General features: G+C 47.6%; 1 protein-coding gene across 1 annotated transcript in view; it reads left to right on the top strand.

Moving 5' to 3' along the window:
• The first annotated feature begins 556 nt into the window (after positions 1-556).
• The window catches only part of LOC123769400 (axoneme-associated protein mst101(2)-like), a 134,239-nt gene continuing 112,492 nt past the window's right edge, over positions 557-22,303 (top strand). The window contains exon 1 of the mRNA XM_069310186.1: positions 557-624. Within this exon, the coding sequence (XP_069166287.1) occupies positions 557-624 (68 nt within the window). The remainder of the gene's footprint in view (positions 625-22,303) is intronic.

The raw sequence follows: 22,303 nt of genomic DNA on the forward strand, positions 1-22,303 counted from the left end.
ATGAATACTGTGTAGCATTCATATATACACACTCTGATGGCTCTGCCTCCTGCAAACCAATGCACATCCTAGACTTTTATATCAATACAAGTACACAGTCAATGCCAAATTGCTAAGTAAACATATTAAGCTAAAGGGGAATTACTTTAGTTTGGGCAATATATTCTCAGGACTTGAGGATTATTACCTTTGCATATATCCAGTTTAATGTTGATTAAGGTTAATAACACTGGAGATATACGTGTTGTTCGTAGCAACCAACCCCTCTCTCTTCTGTCTCTGTCCTCTCTCCCCTCATACATCAAACATTAGTCTTTCCCTTCATTCTTCACTCTCGCTCTCTCTCCCTCCTCCCTGTCACACGAGCAAGGTGCAGCGGGTGGTAGTGTTGTTTCAGCGCTTCATTTCTACCTGCTTTAGCCCAGGTCCAATACCATCACCTCCGATTTTCAGTTGTATTTTTTTAGAGGACTTGACAAGCTGCAGAGGCAGCAAGGCCAAGTGGATGTTAGGAATATATATGGATTTGTGAGGCAAGATAAATCATTTTGGCTTCATGTTTGTGTTGGGACGCATCAGGGATCTGCTGGTAGACCAGAGGTTGGCCATCAACCCGCTGCCAAGGTAAGTAGTGCTTCCCTATTTATTTACTTATATACAAGAAGGTACATTGGGTTTGTGAGAATACATAGCATAGTATTTACAAACTTGTAAAGCCACTAGTACGCGCAGCGTTTCGGGCAGACGCTGCCCGAAACTGCTCTGCCTATATTTATTAAATAACTGTAACTGGTAAACATTGTATTATCTACGACAATAATATTATTATAGTGAATCTGTTTAAAAGGAAGAAGTCATCTGATATTTCAAGGTAGGGAGTCAACGTTAGAGCGAGAAGATAGAGGACAGACTAATGGCGGGGCGGCAAAAACACAAGAGTGCTTGAATGCCTCTTGTGTTTCGGGAGGCTTTACACAGTACAGAGTATCAGCTAAGCCACTATTTGTATTCCATATAGTATGCAAAACAGTTGAGTCATTTGAGTAACAAAGAGTACTACATATAAATTGAGTCCAGATTTCGTACCATATTTTTTTGTGGTAACTGATACAATATTCTCTCTGAAGATAACCATTTATGTGTTCAGATAGGATGATGTGTCTACATTTATTTCAAAGTAAATAATGCCAGGATGTGAGGATGATTTGCCTATACTGATTGGAAGAGAAATAGTACTATTATTTCATAATGCTTTCCCTATATATATATATTACAGGAGGTGAGTGTGTGACAAGATCCAGTGTTGTCCGTATGTGTACTGCTCTAAGCTCCCAACACATAACCGTAACTCTATATTAAGAGTTTTCGTCATGTAGTCCCCAATCGCCCTAGAATTGCGTTTGGACATTATTTTAAGTTAAGCTTTAACTTTAAGTCTTAAGACGTCACCGGTGACTAGTCAAATGTGACAAAACCATCCTGAGAAATCTGTGAGACGGTCAGTTTGTGTGACCCGGGCAAGGGTGCAGTCATCATCTGTGTGAAGATTAGCTGTTGTATTTGTGCTGTGACAAGATTAGCTGTTGTACCTGTGCTGTGACAAGATTAGCTGTTGTACCTGTGCTGTGACAAGATTAGCTGTTGTACCTGTGCTGTGACAAGATCGGCTGTTGTACCTGTGCTGTGACAAGATCGGCTGCTGTACCTGTGCTGTGACAAGATCGGCTGCTGTACCTGTGCTGTGACAAGATCGGCTGCTGTACCTGTGCTGTGACAAGATCAGCTGCTGTTCCTGTGCTGTCGGAACACAAAGTTTGCCGCACGCGCAGCACCGCTGTCTTCCCAGCAGGAGTCGCGCGCCACTTGACGCCAGCCGTCACCCTCATATCTCACATGGTCCACGTGCGGAAATGAGCATTTGCAGCCTCCTGCGACTGAACTGCTCACACGCTGCCACGTGCAGAAAGTGCACGAACCTGCTGCCAGACCACCTGCGGACCCGCTTGTGGTGTGTGAGTGCACTAGTGCACGAGTGTAGCCAGCCACTGCGAGTGCAAAATTTGGGTTTGGAACTGAAGGTTTTGTGTTATTGTGTGACCTGCCAATAAGTCACGCCCAGGTAACACCTGCAACAGGTGAGGGTCGAGACACGGCAGACTGTCAGTGATTGATTGATGAAGATTATGCCACCCAGGAGGTGGCACGGGCATGAATAACCCGTGAAAGGTCAGTGAACACTGGCTTACCTATGTTGTAGCGTGGTGTTGAACCTGAGCGAGTGTCACTCATTAGCGACGAGTGAAAGTCTATACACACACACATCATACATCTTGTCGGTGTATATTACTGTTGCATCCCATTAACATGTATTTGCATGATCATTTGATTGTATCATTGACAAATTATTTTGATTGCTTTACTGTGTATTCCTGTGACTACCCGAGTATCTCATTGAGGGCCACGTGTCCCGCCTCTGTATACTGTTAGTGAAAGGAAGAGAGTTAATTGATTGGTTGTCTTGACAGCGCTAAGTGAGGTTTTCCAGTATTTTCCAGTATTGATCAGGTAGACTATTACGTATCTCTCTGATGCAACTAATTTTGTACGGCACCAGTCCAAAGTAATTAAGCCCTCAGTGTATAAGCATCTAAGTTATTGAATAAACTGATCATAAGCGTTCCACCTGCATTTCCCTGAAGCCTAACTCCAAATAAATTGGTGTTCGCCATTAGTAACTCCTGTACATGTACTAGGCGCTCGTCACATTAATCTAAAAATATGATGATGACCTGGCAGGATCATTTTGCCAGGTTTCGCATTAAAGGATTCTCACGTCCAAAGTGATGGGCTGTCTTGAGGCGAACCGTCCACAGTGAGGCGCCACTCAACGATATGTTCCCAGGATGTGTAGAATATGTTCCCAGGATGTGTAGAATATGTTCCCAGGATGTGTAGAATATGTTCCCAGGATGTGTAGAATATGTTCCCACGATGTGTAGAATATGTTCCCACGATGTGTAGAATATGTTCCCAGGACGTGTAGAATATGTTCCCACGATGTGTAGAATATGTTCCCACGACGTGTAGAATATGTTCCCAGGACGTGTAGAATATGTTCCCACGATGTGTAGAATATGTTCCCAAAACATATCCGGCAACTGGTAGCTGCCGGATCTTTGCAGGCGACGTTGCATGCAGAAGATAGTTTGGAACAAGTAGTATCCCACAGCCAGCTAAATGTCCCCTAACAGTCGCTTTACTAATAACAATGTTAACTGTATTTCTCTTATCTCTTTTTACCCCGTGACATTAGGAGTTAGTACAATTGTAGCGTCAGAATACATAGACGGAGTCGACCGTACACGTGACCCAAGCTATAGAGACCTCTGGGATCAATACACCAGACGACTGAAGATTACAAGGCAGGGTTTAAGTACTGAAGCTGAAACCCGCACAACCCCTGTCCCCTGCTATTTAACCCCGCCCCCTCTTCCTTCCTATCACCCTCCCTCCCACCCGCACTAGTTACTTCAAGGCTGAGAGATTGTAGGCTACTTTATCATCTAGCAATACAACTAGTTAGGTATTATTACGCTGCATCACTTAAACGTTAACGCACAGAAGCCCACCATCCCATGCCCACCTTCCCACGCCCACGCTCACCAACCCACGCCCACGCTCACCAACCCACGCCCAAACCAATCAACACACGCCCAAATTTCCCAGAGTATGTCAAACCAATACTGGAATATGCGGCTCCAGCCTGGAGTCCATATCTAGTCAAACACAAAATGACGTTAGAAAAGGTTCAGAGGTATGCCACCAGGCTAGTCCCCGAGCTGAGGGGTATGAGCTTCAAGGAAAGATTACTGGAACTAAACCTCACGACACTGGAAGACAAAAGAGTTAGGGGAGACATTATCACTACCTATAAAATTCTCAGAGGAATTGTCAGGTTAGATAAAAAATATACTGTTTAGCACGGTTCAAGTTCAAGTACATTTATTGAGATAATAAGATACATCTCAAAAAGATAGAGTAGTTTAGATTATTTCTACCCTCCTTGGGTTTAACACGGGTGGTACGCGAACAAGGGGACACAGGTGGAAACTTAGTACCCAAATGAGCTACGGAGTCATTAGACAGAACTTTTTCAGTGTCAGAGTAGTTAAAAGATGGAATGCATTAGGCAGTGGTGTGGTGGAGGCTGACTCCATACACAGTTTCAAATGTAGATATGATAGAACCCAATAGGCTCAGCAATCTTACACCAGTTGACTGACAGTAGAAAGGCGCGACCAAAGAGCCAGAGCTCAACCACAGCAAACATAACTAGACGAGTACAACTAGGTGAGTACCAATCCATGCCCAAACCAATCAGCACACACGCCCACCTCCACCAACCAATCTACCATCTTCAACACGTCAAAAGACCTAATTCATTTTCTAATTGAAAAACCTGGAAACCAAAACAACAATTGACATCAAAGATATCTTACCAGAAAATCTTCACGAGTTTTCGCTGGGTTGAGCTGGGCCAATATACATTCAAATTGATGTGATGTGTGTGTCTGGACTCTTAGGTACAGCTTTAATACTTACCTATCACTACTTACCTATGAGTGTCTATGTGATGTGTGTGTCTGGACTCTTAGGTACAGCTTTAATACTTACCTATCACTACTTACCTATGAGTGTCTACGGGGGCATGAGGAGCAGCTCTTTAAGCCCCGCCTATTAGCTTGATGCCTGCTGCGTTGCAATTGAGCCATTCTGACTTTCAAATGCTTTGTCAAATGTTGTTATTAAAAGTTGTGGATGGAGGTGGTTTCCACTTCTTCCGTTAGAGCATTCCAGCCCAACCACTTGGGCTGGACGGTACAGCGACGGTCTCTCTTCATGCAGGTCGGCGTTCAATCCCCGACCGTCCAAGTGGTTGGGCACCATTCCTTCCCCACCGTCCCATCCCAAATCATTATCCTGACCCCCTTCCAAGTGCTATACAGTCGTAATGGCTTGGCGCTTTCCCCTGATAGCTCCTTCCTTCCTTTTAGAACATTCCACTTACTCCCTGTACAGGCAGACGTTCTCACGTCCCTTCGGCTCATTTGCGTTTCCAGTTCCTATCTATATACTATTGTCCTGCTTTCTCACAATCTGAAGAGGCTATCCTTGTCCACCTTACCTATTTCCCTCCTTAGTATATTTTATGTGGTGATCATATCTCCTCTGTTAATTGTCAATACTTGAAGATGGAGGAAGTAAACATGAGAGCAATGCGAAAATAATTTATAAGATTATGGTACAGTAGTTAACGCAATCTGCTCACAACGGACTGGTCCCGGGTTCTCTTCCCTAGCAGTGCGAGGGGTTTGAGCACATCTCCTTACACCAGATGCTTCTGTTCACCTAACAGTAACCCTGGAAACACAAACCGAAACTGTCTCTATTTTCCGCTTGTTACAACTTGTAATAAAGTTGTTACATCTTGGCTTAACGTGTTTATGACATATTAGAACGTTGTTACAACTTGTTATACTGGTTACTATAATTGGTTAGGTGTTAAAACTTGTTCGAACGTTGTACCAACGTCGTAGTTTCGGTGTGTGTTTGGCGGGAATTAGCTTACCGAGAGCTAGATAACTGGTGTGGGAGTTGAGGAACAGGAAAAGATCGGTCTTTAGCTTAAGACAACATCAATCAGTCGAAAAAAAAAGCTTCCTATCATCAGCAACAGGAAACGAAAATATCTCCAATTCACCTTTGACGAACAAAACAAAAAATACACAGATTTATATATTAAAAATATTCAGAAACAAAAAAGAAAATTAAGTGAAAAATATTAGTAATGAAATTACCTACAACCAAGATATTCACTCATCATGTGTGACCGAGGAAGCTATATGAGGACGGGAACCTCGATACAATTAACATTACAAAATACAAATCCTGACCACCCCGTGATACAGTAAATACAATACACTATTCCTTAAACATACAATTACCCCACCATTTACCTATTGGTTGGGGTGTAAGTTGAGTGAACATTGTGGGGAAGATATCCCACAAGATATCCATACCGGGAATACCTCATTAGCGGGCGATATCAAGTTTAAGTGTAATAAAAAGTCATCAATAATATAAAATCTGTGGGAAGTAGCCTACCTAAATGAAGGAAAGGAGAAGGATAAAGAGGAGAGAGGGAAAGAAAGGAAAGGGGAAGGGGAAGAGAATAAAGGAAGGAGTAGAGGGCAGCGAGAATAAACCACTTGTCTGGGACTATAACAATGAGATTAATGGCGCTGTATAAATATATTAATAATCTAGCTTCAACCATGTTAACAAATCTACTATGTTTCTCAACATAAAATCGTCAAACTAGAGAGAATAGGCCTCTGTGACCCAAGAGGATGGAACACCCTTAGTTGATTGACAGTTGAGAGGCGGAGCCAAAGAGCCAGAGCTCAACCCCCGCAAGTACAACTAGGGGAGTACTTGGTCAGAGAGCAGACACTACTGCTCCCAAGACCGCCCGAGGACTCCACCACCGTCGCCCCGGGAAGGTTGTGCTTCACTGTGGGAACTGAAGACAAGAGATGGAAATAACGTGAGAAAACACGTGAAAAATAGCTGGAGACCTGAAGGAAAGTCGAGAGTTGTCTAACTCCCAGACTCCCTGCAAGGTAACAGGAGCACCAGGGTGAAAAATTGCCTATTTGTTTCATCCTGGTCCGGGAATCGATCCCGGGCCACAGAATTACGAGCCCTGCGCGCTGTCCACTAAGCTATCAGACCCCTCTGTGTGTACTCACCTAATTGTGCTTGCGGGGGTTGAGCTCTGGCTCTTTGGTCAGTCTTTGTGTGTATGCAACCATACACAACCATTAGATGGGATACCATTAGTAAATGGGTGCAACCATTAGGCTACACTTTAGTGGTGGCAATCTTGTGAAGCTTGGGAGTGAGTGAGAGAGAGAGAGAGAGAGAGAGAGAGAGAGAGAGAGAGAGAGAGAGAGAGAGAGAGAGAGAGAGAGAGAGAGAGAGAGAGAGAGAGAGAGAGAGAGAGAGAGAGAGAGAGAGAGAGAGAGAGAGAGAGAGAGAGAGAGAGAGAGAGAGAGACAGAGAGACAGAGAGACAGAGAGAGAGAGAGAGAGAGAGAGAGAGAGAGAGAGAGAGAGAGAGAGAGAGAGAGAGAGAGAGAGAGAGAGAGAGAGAGAGAGAGAGAGAGAGAGAGAGAGAGAGAGAGAGAGAGAGAGAGAGAGAGAGAGAGAGAGAGAGAGAGAGAGAGAGAGAGAGAGAGAGACAGAGAGACAGAGAGACAGAGAGAGAGACAGAGAGAGAGAGAGAGAGAGAGAGAGAGAGAGAGAGAGAGAGAGAGAGAGAGAGAGAGAGAGAGAGAGAGAGAGAGAGAGAGAGAGAGAGAGAGAGAGACAGAGGCAGAGAGACAGAGACAGAGACAGAGAGAGACAGAGAGAGACAGAGAGAGAGAGAGAGAGAGAGAGAGAGAGAGAGAGAGAGAGAGAGAGAGAGAGAGAGAGAGAGAGAGAGAGAGAGAGAGAGAGAGAGAGAGAGAGAGAGACAGAGAGACAGAGAGAGAGACAGAGAGAGAGAGAGAGAGAGAGAGAGAGAGAGAGAGAGAGAGAGAGAGAGAGAGAGAGAGAGAGAGAGAGAGAGAGAGAGAGAGAGAGAGAGAGAAAGAGAGAAAGAGAGAGAGAGAGAGAGAGAGAGAGAGAGAGAGAGAGAGAGAGAGAGAGAGAGAGAGAGAGAAGGGAAGGAGGGGAAGGAGGAATGGTCAGTGAGAGGGAGGGAGGCAGTAATGATCAATACAAGGTAAGAGAAGGCACAGAGAGTAACAGAGAAAGACGAGACACAACAGAGGGGATAGGAAGATGGAGACAAGTTAACAAAACTTGAAAGAGGACAGATGAAGGTACGGCGACTGTCTGGGTGTGGAAGAGGGGAGAGGCGGGGAGAGGCGGGGAGAGGAAGGAGCTACAGGTTGGCCCGGAAAAGCCAGTGATCGATAACAGACCGGTTGCTGCCTTGTGTCAACTCCCACCTTGGTTATCGTATTGAGCTTTAGCTATCCTCATTCCTGATCGCTGGTGATGCTTGTGAACTCTTGTTACTCATTACTAATTAATGATATTATATAATCCCTGCCGGAGGCATTATTACCACTCATACTGACTCATATGGTGCTACCAATCAAAGATGGAATGCAAATGACCCTCACACTGCTCATTATTGCTACAATGTCACTAGCAGCTCCTGGAACCATGAGCGAGAGAGGTGTGCAGTCCGACATCGACTGGAATAATCACTCCGACGAGAGCAAATAGTCTGGAAAAGATGGACAGTAACTGGAAACATTCGAAAGCACTTAAACACGTCAGAGGCGTAAATAATCCTTAAGTGACTGCATCAATTTATTCTTCTGGCGCCGAAAAACAGATTTAGTACTCACTCAATTCCCCACGAGGAAGAACCGAACCAGTTCCCCACGAGGAAGAACCGAACCAGTTCCCCACGAGGAAGAACCGAACCAGTTCCCCGGGAGGAAGAACCGAACCAGTTCCCCGGGAGGAAGAACCGAACCAGTTCCCCGGGAGGAAGAACCGAACCAGTTCCCCGGGAGGAAGAATCGAACCAGTTCCCCAGAAGGAAGAACCGAACCAGTTCCCCAGAAGGAAGAACAGAACCAGTTCCCCGGGAGGAAGAACCGAACCAGTTCCCCGGGAGGAAGAACCGAACCAGTTCCCCAGAAGGAAGAACAGAACCAGTTCCCCAGAAGGAAGAACAGAACCAGTTCCCCGGGAGGAAGAACCGAACCAGTTCCCCGGGAGGAAGAACCGAACCAGTCCCCCGGGAGGAAGAACCGAACTGTTGGAACCACTATATCGTGTCCTGCGTCCCGGCCTTCGGCCAGAAGTGACACTCTACAAGCCACGCTAAACTGAACTCCAGGTCGTTAGAGTTCACAATCACCTCGCTACAAAAAAAATGTAATTTACAAAACCAGTGACTGGAACAAGCCTCGTGCGACGAACAATATAGCTGCAATTGGGTCTACTTTTAAACGCCAGACAATACGTATTGAAAACGGCTGGCCACGGCGCCAGAGTGGAGCCCACCCCCATCACCCACCCACGGCGCCACAGTGGAGCCCACCCCCATCACCCACCCACGGCGCCACAGTGGAGCACCCACCCACCCACCCACGGTGCCACAGTGGAGCACCCACCCATCACCCACCCACGGCGCCACAGTGGAGCACCCACCCACCCACCCACGGTGCCACAGTGGAGCCCACCCCCATCACCCACCCACGGTGCCACAGTGGAGCCCACCCCCATCACCCACCCACGGCGCCACAGTGGAGCACCCACCCACCCACCCACGGTGCCACAGTGGAGCCCACCCCCATCACCCACCCACGGTGCCACAGTGGAGCACCCACCCATCACCCACCCACGGCGCCACAATGGAGCACCCACCCACCCACCCACGGCGCCACAGTGGAGCACCCACCCATCACCCACCCACGGCGCCACAGTGGAGCACCCACCCATCACCCACCCACGGCGCCACAGTGGAGCACCCACCCATCACCCACCCACGGCGCCACAGTGGAGCACCCACCCATCACCCACCCACGGCGCCACAGTGGAGCACCCACGGCGCCACAGTCTAGCACCCACCCACCCACGGTGCAGGGAATACGGCCAACATATCAGCGGAGCCTCGCCAGAGTCCCGAGGATGGAATATTAACTAACCCATTATAACCCGGACCTTGTTTCCTCATGCTGTGTCCAGGGAAATCCCAGTTGCCTTCAGGGGCAGCTGCCCTGGTAGGGAGGGATGACCCAGGCGGCTCGTCAGGGGTTGAGGGGCCTCGGGGGCCTCTCTCTGGGGGGAAGGGAGTAGCGACACATATGGGATGGATTACACTGGGTTCCAGCTGTCAGTTGCAGCATTCTCGCGGGAGACAGTGGAGTAACTCTCGGCTGACTGTCGCACTTATCTCGGCACTCCTGGCTGTAATGAGATGCATCTGTATCCTGGCTGTATCCGTGGGTGTCCCTGGCTGTATCCGCGGGTGTCCCTGGCTGTATCCGTGGGTGTCCCTGGCTGTATCCGCGGGTGTCCTTGGCTGTATCCGCGGGTGTCCATGGCTGTATCCGTGGGTGTCCCTGGCTGTACTCACAAGTGGCGTCTGGAGAACTGTGTTATATATATTTCTTAAGGTAATGACTGGTAAGGGCGTCAAATAGCTGGGTGGACAGTGCTTCGGTTTCGTAATCCTGAGGTTCCGGGTTCGATCCCCGGTGGAGGCGGAGACAAATGGGCAAAATGTTTCTTTCACCCTGATGGCCCTGTTTCCTGGCAGTAAATAGGTACCTGGGAGTTAGACAGTTACTACGGGCTGCTTCCTGGGGGGTGGGGGGTGTAACAAAAAGGAGGCCTGGTCGAGGACCGGGCCGCGGGGACGCTAAGCCCCGAAATCATCTCAAGATAACCTCAAGAAGATGACAGTTGACAGAGGCTAGACTCCCCAGTGCCGGCGGCCGCGCGTAACTTAGCGGCGCGTAATTTGGCGGCGCGTAATTTGGCGGCGCGTAACTTGGCGGCGCGTAACTTGGCGGCGCGTAACTTGGCGGCGCATAATTTGGCGGCGCGTAACTTGGCGGCGCGTAACTTGGCGGCGCGTAACTTGGCAGCGCGTAACTTGGCGACACGATAACCTGTCGTGCAGTGACTTCCTTATTGTTGCCAGTGTAGTTATTGTGCACGCGATATGGTGCCAGGCCAGCTGTGGTCTAGGCACTGTGCCAGCAGTCTATGGGAATATTCCTGTTTTTAAAGGGGAAGGAGAGAGAAAGCAGAATTCAGACTTAGTATAAAATGGGAGAGGGTTGTGAGAACTTTTCAGATATGTTTTGTGTGTGTAACTTATGTAGTCATGGTGTTATGTGTATGAATGGGAGGGGAATTAGTCAGCTTAGACTCATTTCACACAGATACAAGAATATGTAAGTCTGAGATCAGAGATAAACCACACATGGCATTTACTGTAAGTCGAGGATTGTCACCTTGTGAAAGGAAGGACTTAGTTCTCCCATCCTGTGCCCAACCATTTGGGGCTGGGCGGTAGAGCGACAGTCTCGCTGCATGCAGGTCGGCGTTCAATCCCCCGACCGTCCAAGTGGTTGGGCACCATTCCTCCCCCCCCTCCCCCCGGTCCCATCCAAAATTCTTATCCTGACCCCATCCAAGTGTTACATAGTCGGAATTGAAATTGAAATAAGTTTATTGAGGTAAAATACACACAAAGGGATGAGGTAGCTCAAGCTATTCTCACCCCGTTCAGTACATCATGTTAATACATATATAGACACACATCACAAGCAATAAACATATTACCAAACATTCTGAGAGATAAACATATACATTCCTCATAGTCGGAATGGCTTGGCGCTTTTTTCCTGATAGTTCCTTTTCCTTCTCCCTTCCCGTGGCGCCATGTGTCAACTACAACAGCCTGTTGGACCAACATTATCTGGAGAGTGCTGACTATTTGCCTTTGGAGAGTCAACACTACTGAATACTTTTATTTAAACTGCATTTTCCAGTGATATCGCTTCCCAATATTCCCCAGTACGATTTTCAAAACCCCCGTTCCCTATGTGTTGATATTATTACACGTTCACTGATGATAAGGATAGAGATGAGAAGTGCGGAACGTGTCAACTCCAGGCGTTATCTTGCATTGTGTTGATGAGATTAAGTTGGTGGGAGCTTAATGTTTGTTGACTTTCATTACTTGACGCTTACTTTTATGGCAATAAAAAAGAACGGCTAGAAATACCCATTTGTCCTATGAGTGATACAATTAAGACTGTTCTAGGTAGGTTATCTTGAGATGATTTCGGGGCTTTAGTGTCCTCGCGGCCCGGTCTAGGTAGCTAACAATTTAGTTATTATACGAGTGAAATTATAACGGTGTTTCTGTTTATGATTTATATTAGGGATGGGGCAATGGTTGATCGATTCAAGTGTTCAAATTTGTATAGTTATACCGAGTGCAAGGAGACTGGCGTTGACCTGGGGCCAGATTCACGAAGCAGTTACGCAAGCACTTACGAACCTGTCCACCTTTTCTCAATCTTTGGTGACTTTGTTTACAATTATTAAACAGTTAATGAGCTCCAAAGCACCAGGAGGCTGTTTATAACAATAACAACAGGTGATTGGAAAGTTTTCATGCTTGTAAACTGTTTAATAAACGTAACCAAAGCCGTCAAAGATTGAGAAAGGATGTACACGGTCGTAAGTACTTGCGTAACTGTTTCGTGAATCTGGCCCCTGATCTTACCCCCCGTGTCCGGATAACTAAGTAGTAATTAGGTAGTACAAGGGATATAGGTAGTAATTAACCAGTTTAAATAACTGGAGTTATTATCCAGTTATTCTGTTTGTGCGATTTTAATCTTTGATATTCAATCTTTTGTTTATTTTTATTTCTACAGATCCATTAATTTTATTAACTCCTCTTTATTTACGTGGGTGTGCTCGCAGGCGGCTTCTGACTGTGTTAACTTTGCACTCTACTGCCGCACTCTCCTCAAGCCTGAGTGTGCTGTTTCCACGCTACACTCTTCATGTAACTTACCGGTATATCAATTTAAAGTAATGTTTTTACCTAAATTATGGAATAGAGTTATGAGCTGACGACTATTTAAAATTACATTGCTATATTTTAAGGTTTAATTAGAAAATTTAAAAATTAATGTTAACAAACTTGTTGATAAGCTTGTTCCACAGTCCTGTCTCTCTTCGCCCTTCCTATCTCCCCCCCCCCTCTAGTTTCTTAGTTTAGTTAGTTTCTTAGTTTCCCCCTAGTAAATCTAGTTTCCTCTTCAAGACGAAACAAGATTTATTCCTCCAAGGAGTGCCGGACCAACCGGGCTGTGGTGGGTATGTGGGCCTGCGGGCCGCTCCAAGCAACAGCCTGGTGGACCAAACTCTCACAAGTCGAGCCTGGCCTCGGGCCGGGCTTGGGGAGTAGGAGAACTCCCAGAACCCCATCAAGCAGGTATCAACCAGGTAACCCCCCCCCCCCCCTCCACTTTTCACTCTTTCCTCGAATCAGGATTCCTTTCCCCTCTGACGTTCCTCTCCCTCTGACATCCCTTTCCTATTCCCCTATTCTCTTCCCACCTGTCTATTTTCTTTCACTTCAAAAACACAAAACAAATCTCTCCCAGCGGGTTTTCTTCCTATTGGGGAGTGTTGTACATTCTGCTATGGCGGTATGTTCACTCACAAGATGAGTGGCGCTGCCCAATAAACTCGCCCCTCGGGGCAAAATTTAAAAAAAAAAATAAATCTCTCACTTCGTGGCTAATGCACCGACCAATGTTCTAGACCCTCACAAGTATATATAGGACCAACAACGTATGTTGGTGCTTAAAATATCTAGAATTACAGGAATTGTGTAAGTTTACACTTCAAGGCCTAACATCAAGGGTCTGGAAAACTCGTTCACAGCTTTATTATGGATATTCTGTTGGTTTACTCTAAAGTTAAAAAGTTTACCCTTCTAGAATTGCCATCTAGGGTTCTAGATATTTCACCCTTCCTAGAATTTGCATCACGGAGGCTCCAGAAGGCCGCTGAAGATACAGTGAATTGTAATGTGTTGAGTAAGCAAGCTCAAGATACAGTGAATTCCAGTTGAGTAAGATAAGATTGTTTGACCAATGTGCCAGGGGCGTCACAGCACCAGGGGGGCGTCACAGCACCAGGGGGGCGTCACAGCACCAGGGGGCGTCACAGCACCAGGGGGCGCCACAGCACCAGGGGGGCGTCACAGCACCAGGGGGGCGTCACAGCACCAGGGGGGCGTCACAGCACCAGGGGGGCGTCACAGCACCAGGGGGGGCGTCACAGCACCAGGGGGGGGGGCGTCACAGCACCAAGGGGCGTCACAGGACCAGGGGGCGTCACAGCACCAGGAGGGCGTCACAGCACTAGGGGGCGTCACAGCACCAGGGGGGGCGTCACAGCACCAGGGGGGCGTCACAGCACCAGGGGGCGTCACAGGACCAGGGGGCGTCACAGCACCAGGAAGGCGTCACAGCACCAGGGGGCGTCACAGCACCAGGGGGGGCGTCACAGCACCATGGGGGCGTCACAGCACTAGGGGGGGCGTCACAGCACCAGAGGGCGTCACAGTACCAGGGGGCGTCACAGCACCAGAGGGCGTCACAGTACCAGGGGGCGTCACAGCACCAGAGGGCGTCACAGCACCAGGGGGCGTCACAGCACCAGGAGGGCGTCACAGCACCAGGGGGCGTCACAGCACCAGGGGGGGCGTCACAGCACCAGAGGCTCCACAGGCGAAGCAGGGGAACAAAAGACAATAAAAATATGATGGAATTTGCGAGGGGAAAGAGCAGGGAGAGGTGACAAGGGTGCTCGAGTTACCTCGGGTACTTCGTTTGTCTCCAGTCACCAGAGACATGAATACCATCAAGAACTGTCCTGTGAATACATGAATTGTTTTCGTGCACAATGAAACCAATTTTCATAAGTTTCGATCTATTTTCGAACCAATTTTCATAACAAGGTGATCTACGTAGGAAAAACCCTGGAGATCCACCAAGGTAAAGCCAGCCCGGATTAAGACCTGTAGCCCCACAAGGCAGCTGCCAGCAGTACTGATCTTACGCCAAGAGGCGTCAACAACTCTTAGCATAACACCAATAGAGATTATAGTGATGATGGTGCGGCGCACTTTTCATCTCCGAAGCTCCTGGATGCAGCCTCTATAAACCCCGCATCTCATCGCGAGATTTAACGACAGGTGTAAAACATCATTCATAACGAGTGTTGAGGAGGGTGATCTAGGTGTCAAGAATAGTGTCCTTTGGCTAGTCACAGGTGATGGATAGGAGAGTCGGCGGCCTCTGGGAATCCCTCTCCACCTCAAGGGGGGAAAAGATTTAGATGTGATATCAAGGTTAATCCGGGTACTCATATAACAGTACCAGGGGGCGTCACAGCACCAGGGGGGCGTCACAGCACCAGGGGGGCGTCACAGCACCAGGGGGGCGTCACAGCACCAGGGGGCGTCACAGCACCAGGGGGCGTCACAGCACCAGGGGGGCGTCACAGCACCAGGGGGCGTCACAGCACCAGGGGGCGTCACAGCACCAGGGGGCGTCACAGCACCAGCATTTATCTTAGTTGGAAGACAGTGGTTAATATGTGCTGCCTTGGCCATACATAGGCGTGAGTAGTTGGTCTGTGACGCACAGCCTGCCAGCACCAACAGCCGGTCAGTTGCATGCATTATCTCCAGGTGGTGGTTCCCTCAATACTCCAATATTTTAAGCTGCAGGACTTTGCTCCCAGCAGCTGGCCGCCTCCGCGCATTAACAACCATGACAGCTGGTCTCCACCACCCACCAACAGCTGGTCTCTCTCCACCACCCACCAACACTCCAACAGCTGGTCTCCACCACCCACCAGCACACCAACAGCTGGTCTCCACCACCCACCAACAGCTGGTCTCCACCACCCACCAACAGCTGGTCTCCACCACCCACCAACAGCTGGTCTCCACCACCCACCAACAGATCAATAGCCATCAGTGTTCCACCCTGGCGGCGTTTCCATCCGTTGTCCAAATTTAACACCTTCACCGGCTGTCCTCCGCCCATCACAGACTGTCCGATCAGGTTCATTTCACCTCATTTTACACTCATTTCAGTTCAATTTCATTATTACGTTCGTCTCTATAGTATCAATAGTGATCATGTTCCCCTAACACAAGGTAGATGGGGCTCATGTCTACACTCTGGATATTGCAGTGTATTCTTCTTGACAGGCGCATGTCTATACATGTCTCATGACAATCTCCATTTGTCAACACCTCAAATTGGGCTGTCTACCACTGGTGAAGATGACACCCCCTCGTCACCTTCATGTCTACTGTGCTCCAACTGAATAATAAGAACTATTAACCTTTATAACGACCCACATCCAATACATACACACACACACACACACACACACACACACACACACACACACACACACACACACACATACACACACACACACACACACACACACACACACACACACACACACACACACACACACACACACACACACACACACACACACACACACACACACACACAGTGTGTAGTTACGGTAAGTTAGTTAAGGGTAAGTAAAGGTAAGGGTTACGGTAAGGGGCGAGAAGTCGGACTGGCGAACAGTAACGAGTGGAGTACCTCAAGGATCGGTGCTGGGTCCAATTTTATTTCTAATATCTAATATAATTTCTAATAATAACATGTTTACAGGAGTAGAGTCCTACATGTCGATGTTCGCGGATGACGCAAAGTTGATGAGAAGAGTTGTGACAGATGAGGATTGTAGGATCCTCCAAGAGGACCTGAACAGGTTGCAGAGAAATGGCTACTGGAGTTCAACACGAGCAAATGTAAAGTTATGGAAATGAGACTAGGTGATAGGAGACCAAAGGGACAGTACACAGTGAAGGGGAACAGCCTACCTGTGACGACGCGAGAAAGAGACCTGGGCGTGGACGTAACACCTAATTTATCTCCTGAGGCACATATAAATAGGATAACGACAGCAGCGTACTCTACACTGGCAAAAAATTAGAACATCATTCAGAAACCTAAGTAAGGATGTATTTAGGGCGCTTTACACTGCCTACGTGAGGCCAGTCTTAGAATATGCCGCCTCATCATGGAGTAACCATCTAAAGAAGCATATAAGGAAACAGGAAAAGGTTGAGAGGTTTGCAACGAGACTCGTTATAGAGTTACGAGGGATGGGGTATGAGGAGCGCCTGAAGGAACTGTGCCTTACGACAGTAGAAAGAAGAAGGGAGAGGGAGGACATGACAGGAACGTATAAAATACTCAGGGGGATTGACAGAGTGGACATAGATGAAATGTTTACACGGAATAGTAACAGAACAAGGGGGCATGGGTGGAAGCTGGAAACTCAGATGAGTCACAGGGATGTTAGGAAGTTTTCTTTCAGCGTGAGAATAGTGGAAAAATTGAATGCACTTAAGGAACAGGTTGTGGAAGCAAATACTATTCATAAATTTAAAACTAGGTATGATAGAGAAATAGGACCATACTCATTGCTGTAAACAACCGATGCTCGAAAGCCGGGATCCAAGAGTCAATGCTCGATCCTGTAGACACAAATAGGTGAGTACACAGTGTGTGTGTGTGTGTGTGTGTATACTCACCTAATTGTGCTTGCGGGGGTTGAGCTCTGGCTCTTTGGTCCTCTCTCTTGTTTCTTCTCGCCTCCCTATATTTCATTCTCTCTATTTGCTTTCTTTACTTCCTGCGTCTTTCTCCTCACATTAATCTTTTGTGTCTTCTCTTTTCTTCAGACGATTTCATCCCTCTTCCTCTCTCTCGTCCTCTTTCTTAACTTCACTGACTGTGGCTTCTTTCCAACCTTCGTCTATAATAAAGTTTATCCTCTTTCCCTTTCAGTCGCCGTTTCTCCTTATCTATATTCCGTGTTCAATTTCTTATTGTTTTCTTTTCCCTTTAGGTTTAACCACTTTCTTTCTCCCTGTGTCCTCTTTCTTCGTCTTAGCCGTTCCGTATCTTAGTCTCTTCCTCCACCTCTCTCTCTCTTTCCATTCCCTCTAGTATTCCAATATTCCTTTATCTTTTGTTCTTTCCTTTGTTCCTCTGTGACTTATCTAATCTCATGTTCCTTTTTCCTTTCCATTCATCTTTCCACGTATTCAATTACCCTTCTCCCTAACTTCGTCTCTCATTACTGGCTTTCCCTTCATCTTTGTTTCTCTCTTATCCCTCCCCCATACATCTCCCTTCCCTCTATGCTCTTAATTTTATTTCATTTTTCCTTCCTAACCATTGTTCACTTCGGCAAGTGGTTGGTAAAAGCCTCAATCTACATACTCAATATGTAACCCAGACTCTCCCAGCCCCGCCTGCAATCACTTCTCCTTTTCTTATATTTCTCCTTTTCACATCTATTCTCCCTCTCCCTCCCCCCCACCTCCCCTTCCCTCGTGTCCCCATCTTTATCCACTTTCCCGCCATCGAGGTTGGGAACGGCGAAGGAGCGATCAAACAGGTTCAAAAAATAAAAACTGTACCAAAACACTTGTAACTTTTAGGTCTTTGACGAGTTTCATGGCGGAAAGTATTCCTTTATACGTTAAAGTAATACATTAAAGCATTACGTTATACATATGTATATGTAAGGTCACTCATGGCTGTATAAAAACAAGACTTACACCATCAATTTGCTGAACAGACTTCGTTCAACAAATTAGTGAGAAATACAATAAAAACTCCATTGATATAGAATAAAGTTTCTCTCTAGTAACCGATTTTAAATTGACATAACTTTCTGGTTGTGAAGAATTCCCCAACACGGGGTAAGGAAGACTTTTTGACATTATAAACTACCCAACACTAGGTAAACGCTTTAGCCAGTTACGCAAAAATTTAATATGAAAAAAAAAACGCGTTGCCGGAGCTGAGCAACCGTGCACGCGCCCGATAACGTGAATAAGAACCAATAAGTATACAAACGTCTCACTCGCACCGTTCTTGTGCCAGGTAAGTCCACTACGGGCTCACCATAGCCTGTGCTACTTGGAGCTTGTTCCGAGTAGCTGAATCTATAATAACAACAACAACAACAAACGTCTCGCACTTGTCTCTATCCAACCACTTGGGCTGGACGGTAGAGCGCCGGTCCCGCTTCATGCAGGTCGGCGTTCAATCCCCGACCGTCCAAGTGGTTGGGCACCATTCCTTCCCCCCGTCCCATCCCAAATCCTAATCCTGACCCCTTCTAAGTGCTATATAGTCGTAATGGCTTGGCGCTTTCCCCTGATAATTGCCTTGCCTTGCCTCTCCAGCTCACCAACCATGATGTTACTTTGAGATGGTTTCGGGGCTTAGAGTCCCCGCGGCCCAGTCCTCGACCAGGCCACCAAGACACATCCCAACCCACGCTAAACCGTAACTTAGGTTTCCACCAGACATTCATGAACGAACCGAGACATGTCGACGGGGATCCTCAGCCTCTGGTGGGGAGGGCACAACCACCTCCGTCCCTTACAAGCTGGGTAAATACAGCAAAGCACTTGCTGATTATATATGTGTACTCACCTAATTGTGCTTGCGGGGGGTGTTAAGCTTTGCCTCTTTGGTCCCGCCTCTCAACTGTCAAATAACTGGTGTACAAATTCTGGAACCTATTGGGCTCTATCAAATCGATATTTGAAACTGTGTATGGAGTCAGCCTCCACCACATCACTGCCTAATGCATTCTATTTGTTAACTACTCTGACACTGACTAGATTCATTCTAATTATGAGGCTCATTTGGGTACTTTAAGTTTACACCTGTGTCCCCTTGTTCGTGTTCCACCCATGTTAAAAAGTTTGTCTTTGTCCACCCTGTCAATTCTGCTGAGAATTTTATAGACGGTGATCATGTCTCCCCTTACACTTCTGTCTTCCAGGGCCGTGAGGTTTAGCTCCTGCTGCCTTTCCTGGTAGCTCATACCTCTTACAGTTCTGGGACTCGTCTGGTGGCATACCACTGAATCTTCTCTAACTTTGCCTTGTGTTTAACTAGGCTTGGACCCCAGGCTGGAGCTGCATACTCGTGTGTGGTGTACTTACCTTGTTGTACTTACCTAGTTGTGCTTGCGAGAGTTGAGCTCTGGCTCTTTGATCCCGCCTCTCAACTGTCAATCAACTAATGTACAGGTTCCTGACCCTACTGGGCTCTATCATATCTACACTTGAAGAGTGAGTGAGTGAGTGAGTGAGTGAGTGAGTGAGTGAGTGTGTGTGTGGGGTGGGGGATTGTGAGGAGTAAGCCAAAGGGCAAGAACGGGATATCGCCTTCGACGCCTTTGGCATTCTGTCTCTGCATGTCCTAAGGCTAAAAACGAAATTCGGCGTCCACAAGAACCTCGGACCCAGGTTTTCAAGGGATACTCAAAAGTTTCGGAATACGAAATTTAGGCGACCCTGGTAAGGCCGGCAATACCATAATATCTCCACTACACACGATCTTCTCCGCGCCCTATCTGAAAATGATGTCCTTTCACGACCACTCCCATAAAGAAACGATGAAAAGTATTCTCCCAAGATCTGTCTGAGAGAACCAGAGGTTCAAAGTCTCCCTTCAAAAAGCGCCAGAAACCCAGACGTTCAAAGCATCCCTTCACCGCACGCATGAGGGAGCTGGACCCCAAATGCGTTGCTCCGTGTCCCACGCGACGGGGGAAGATACACAATATAACTCCCCCGTCTGCGACGCCCAGGAGCTCCAGCTCGTGCCAAGACAAATTACAAAGTTTAGTGAGAGGTTACGTCAACACAATGCAGTTGGAAGGACGTGTTTTGAGGAGCTGAAGCGTTTTAACGGCTGGCGGAGGAATCGTCAACTGACCAAACTGTGTGCATTCACCTAGTTGTTCTTGCGGGGGTTGAGCTCTGCTCTTTCGGCCCGCCTCTCAACTGTCAATCAACTGTAAATAACTATTACACTTATTACACCCCCCCCCCCAAGAAGCAGCTCCGTAACACGGGCATCAGGGGTGAAAGAAACTTTGTCCATTTGCTTCTGCCTGGTCCGGGAATCGAACCCGAGCCACAGAATTACGAGTGCTGCGCGCTGTCTGTTCAGCTAACAGACCCCCTGTGTGTGTGTGTGTGTGTGTGTGTGTGTGTGTGTGTGTGTGTGTGTGTGTGTGTGTGTGTGTGTGTGTGTGTGTGTGTGTACGTACTCACCTATTTGTACTCGCTAGTTGTGCTTGCGGGAGTTGAGCTCTCACTCTTTGGTCCCGCGTAACAACTGTCAATCAACTGGTAAACAGACTCCTGAGCCTACTGGGCTCTATCATATCTACATTTGAAACCATGTATGAATTTTCACAACACAATCCTCTCGCCGCTCCCGCACAAGACAAATTTTCATGCCATCTCCCTTTCCGTGTATTCAAAAACTCTTAAAGACTCCATAACCCTTAAACACTGCCAGGTGTCACTTCCGCTCCACGTTCATGAGATCTCATTAAATATGACCAGGATTTAGTTTGCAGACATTTTGCTGTGAGGGACATCCAGCACGAGAGGTTATTACCAATCATGGGCGGTAATCCAGCAGAGGATTACCCTCAAGCAGGGGAGGTAATCCAGCAGAGGATTACCCTCAAGCAGGGGAGGTAATCCAGCAGAGGATTACCCTCAAGCAGGGGAGGTAATCCAGCAGAGGATTACCCTCAAGCAGGGGCGGTAATCCAGCAGAGGATTACCCTCAAGCAGGGGAGGTAATCCAGCAGAGGATTACCCTCAAGCAGGGGAGGTAATCCAGCAGAGGATTACCCTCAAGCAGGGGAGGTAATCCAGCAGAGGATTACCCTCAAGCAGGGGAGGTAATCCAGCAGAGGATTACCCTCAAGCAGGGGAGGTAATCCAGCAGAGGATTATCATTAAGCAGGGGCGGTAATCCAGCAGAGGATTACCCTCAAGCAGGGGAGGTAATCCAGCAGAGGATTACCCTCAAGCAGGGGAGGTAATCCAGCAGAGGATTACCCTCAAGCAGGGGAGGTAATCCAGCAGAGGATTACCCTCAAGCAGGGGAGGTAATCCAGCAGAGGATTATCATTAAGCAGGGGCGGTAATCCAGCAGAGGATTATCATCAAGCAGGGGCGGTAATCCAGCAGAGGATTACCCTCAAGCAGGGGAGGTAATCCAGCAGAGGATTCCAGCAGAGGATTATCATTAAGCAGGGACGGTAATCCAGCAGAGGATTACCCTCAAGCAGGGGCGGTAATCCAGCAGAGGATTACCCTCAAGCAGGGGAGGTAATCCAGCAGAGGATTATCATTAAGAAGGGGCGGTAATCCAGCAGAGGATTATCATCAAGCAGGGGCGGTAATCCAGCAGAGGATTACCCTCAAGCAGGGGAGGTAATCCAGCAGAGGATTATCATTAAGCAGGGGCGGTAATCCAGCAGAGGATTATCATCAAGCAGGGGCGGTAATCCAGCAGAGGATTACCCTCAAGCAGGGGAGGTAATCCAGCAGAGGATTATCATTAAGCAGGGGCGGTAATCCAGCAGAGGATTATCATCAAGCAGGGGCGGTAATCCAGCAGAGGATTATCATCAAGCAGGGGAGGTAATCCAGCAGAGGATTACCATCAAACAGGGGCGGTAAT

This window comes from Procambarus clarkii, chromosome 66 (assembly GCF_040958095.1).
Source record: "Procambarus clarkii isolate CNS0578487 chromosome 66, FALCON_Pclarkii_2.0, whole genome shotgun sequence".
In the NCBI taxonomy this organism is placed as follows: domain Eukaryota; kingdom Metazoa; phylum Arthropoda; class Malacostraca; order Decapoda; family Cambaridae; genus Procambarus; species Procambarus clarkii.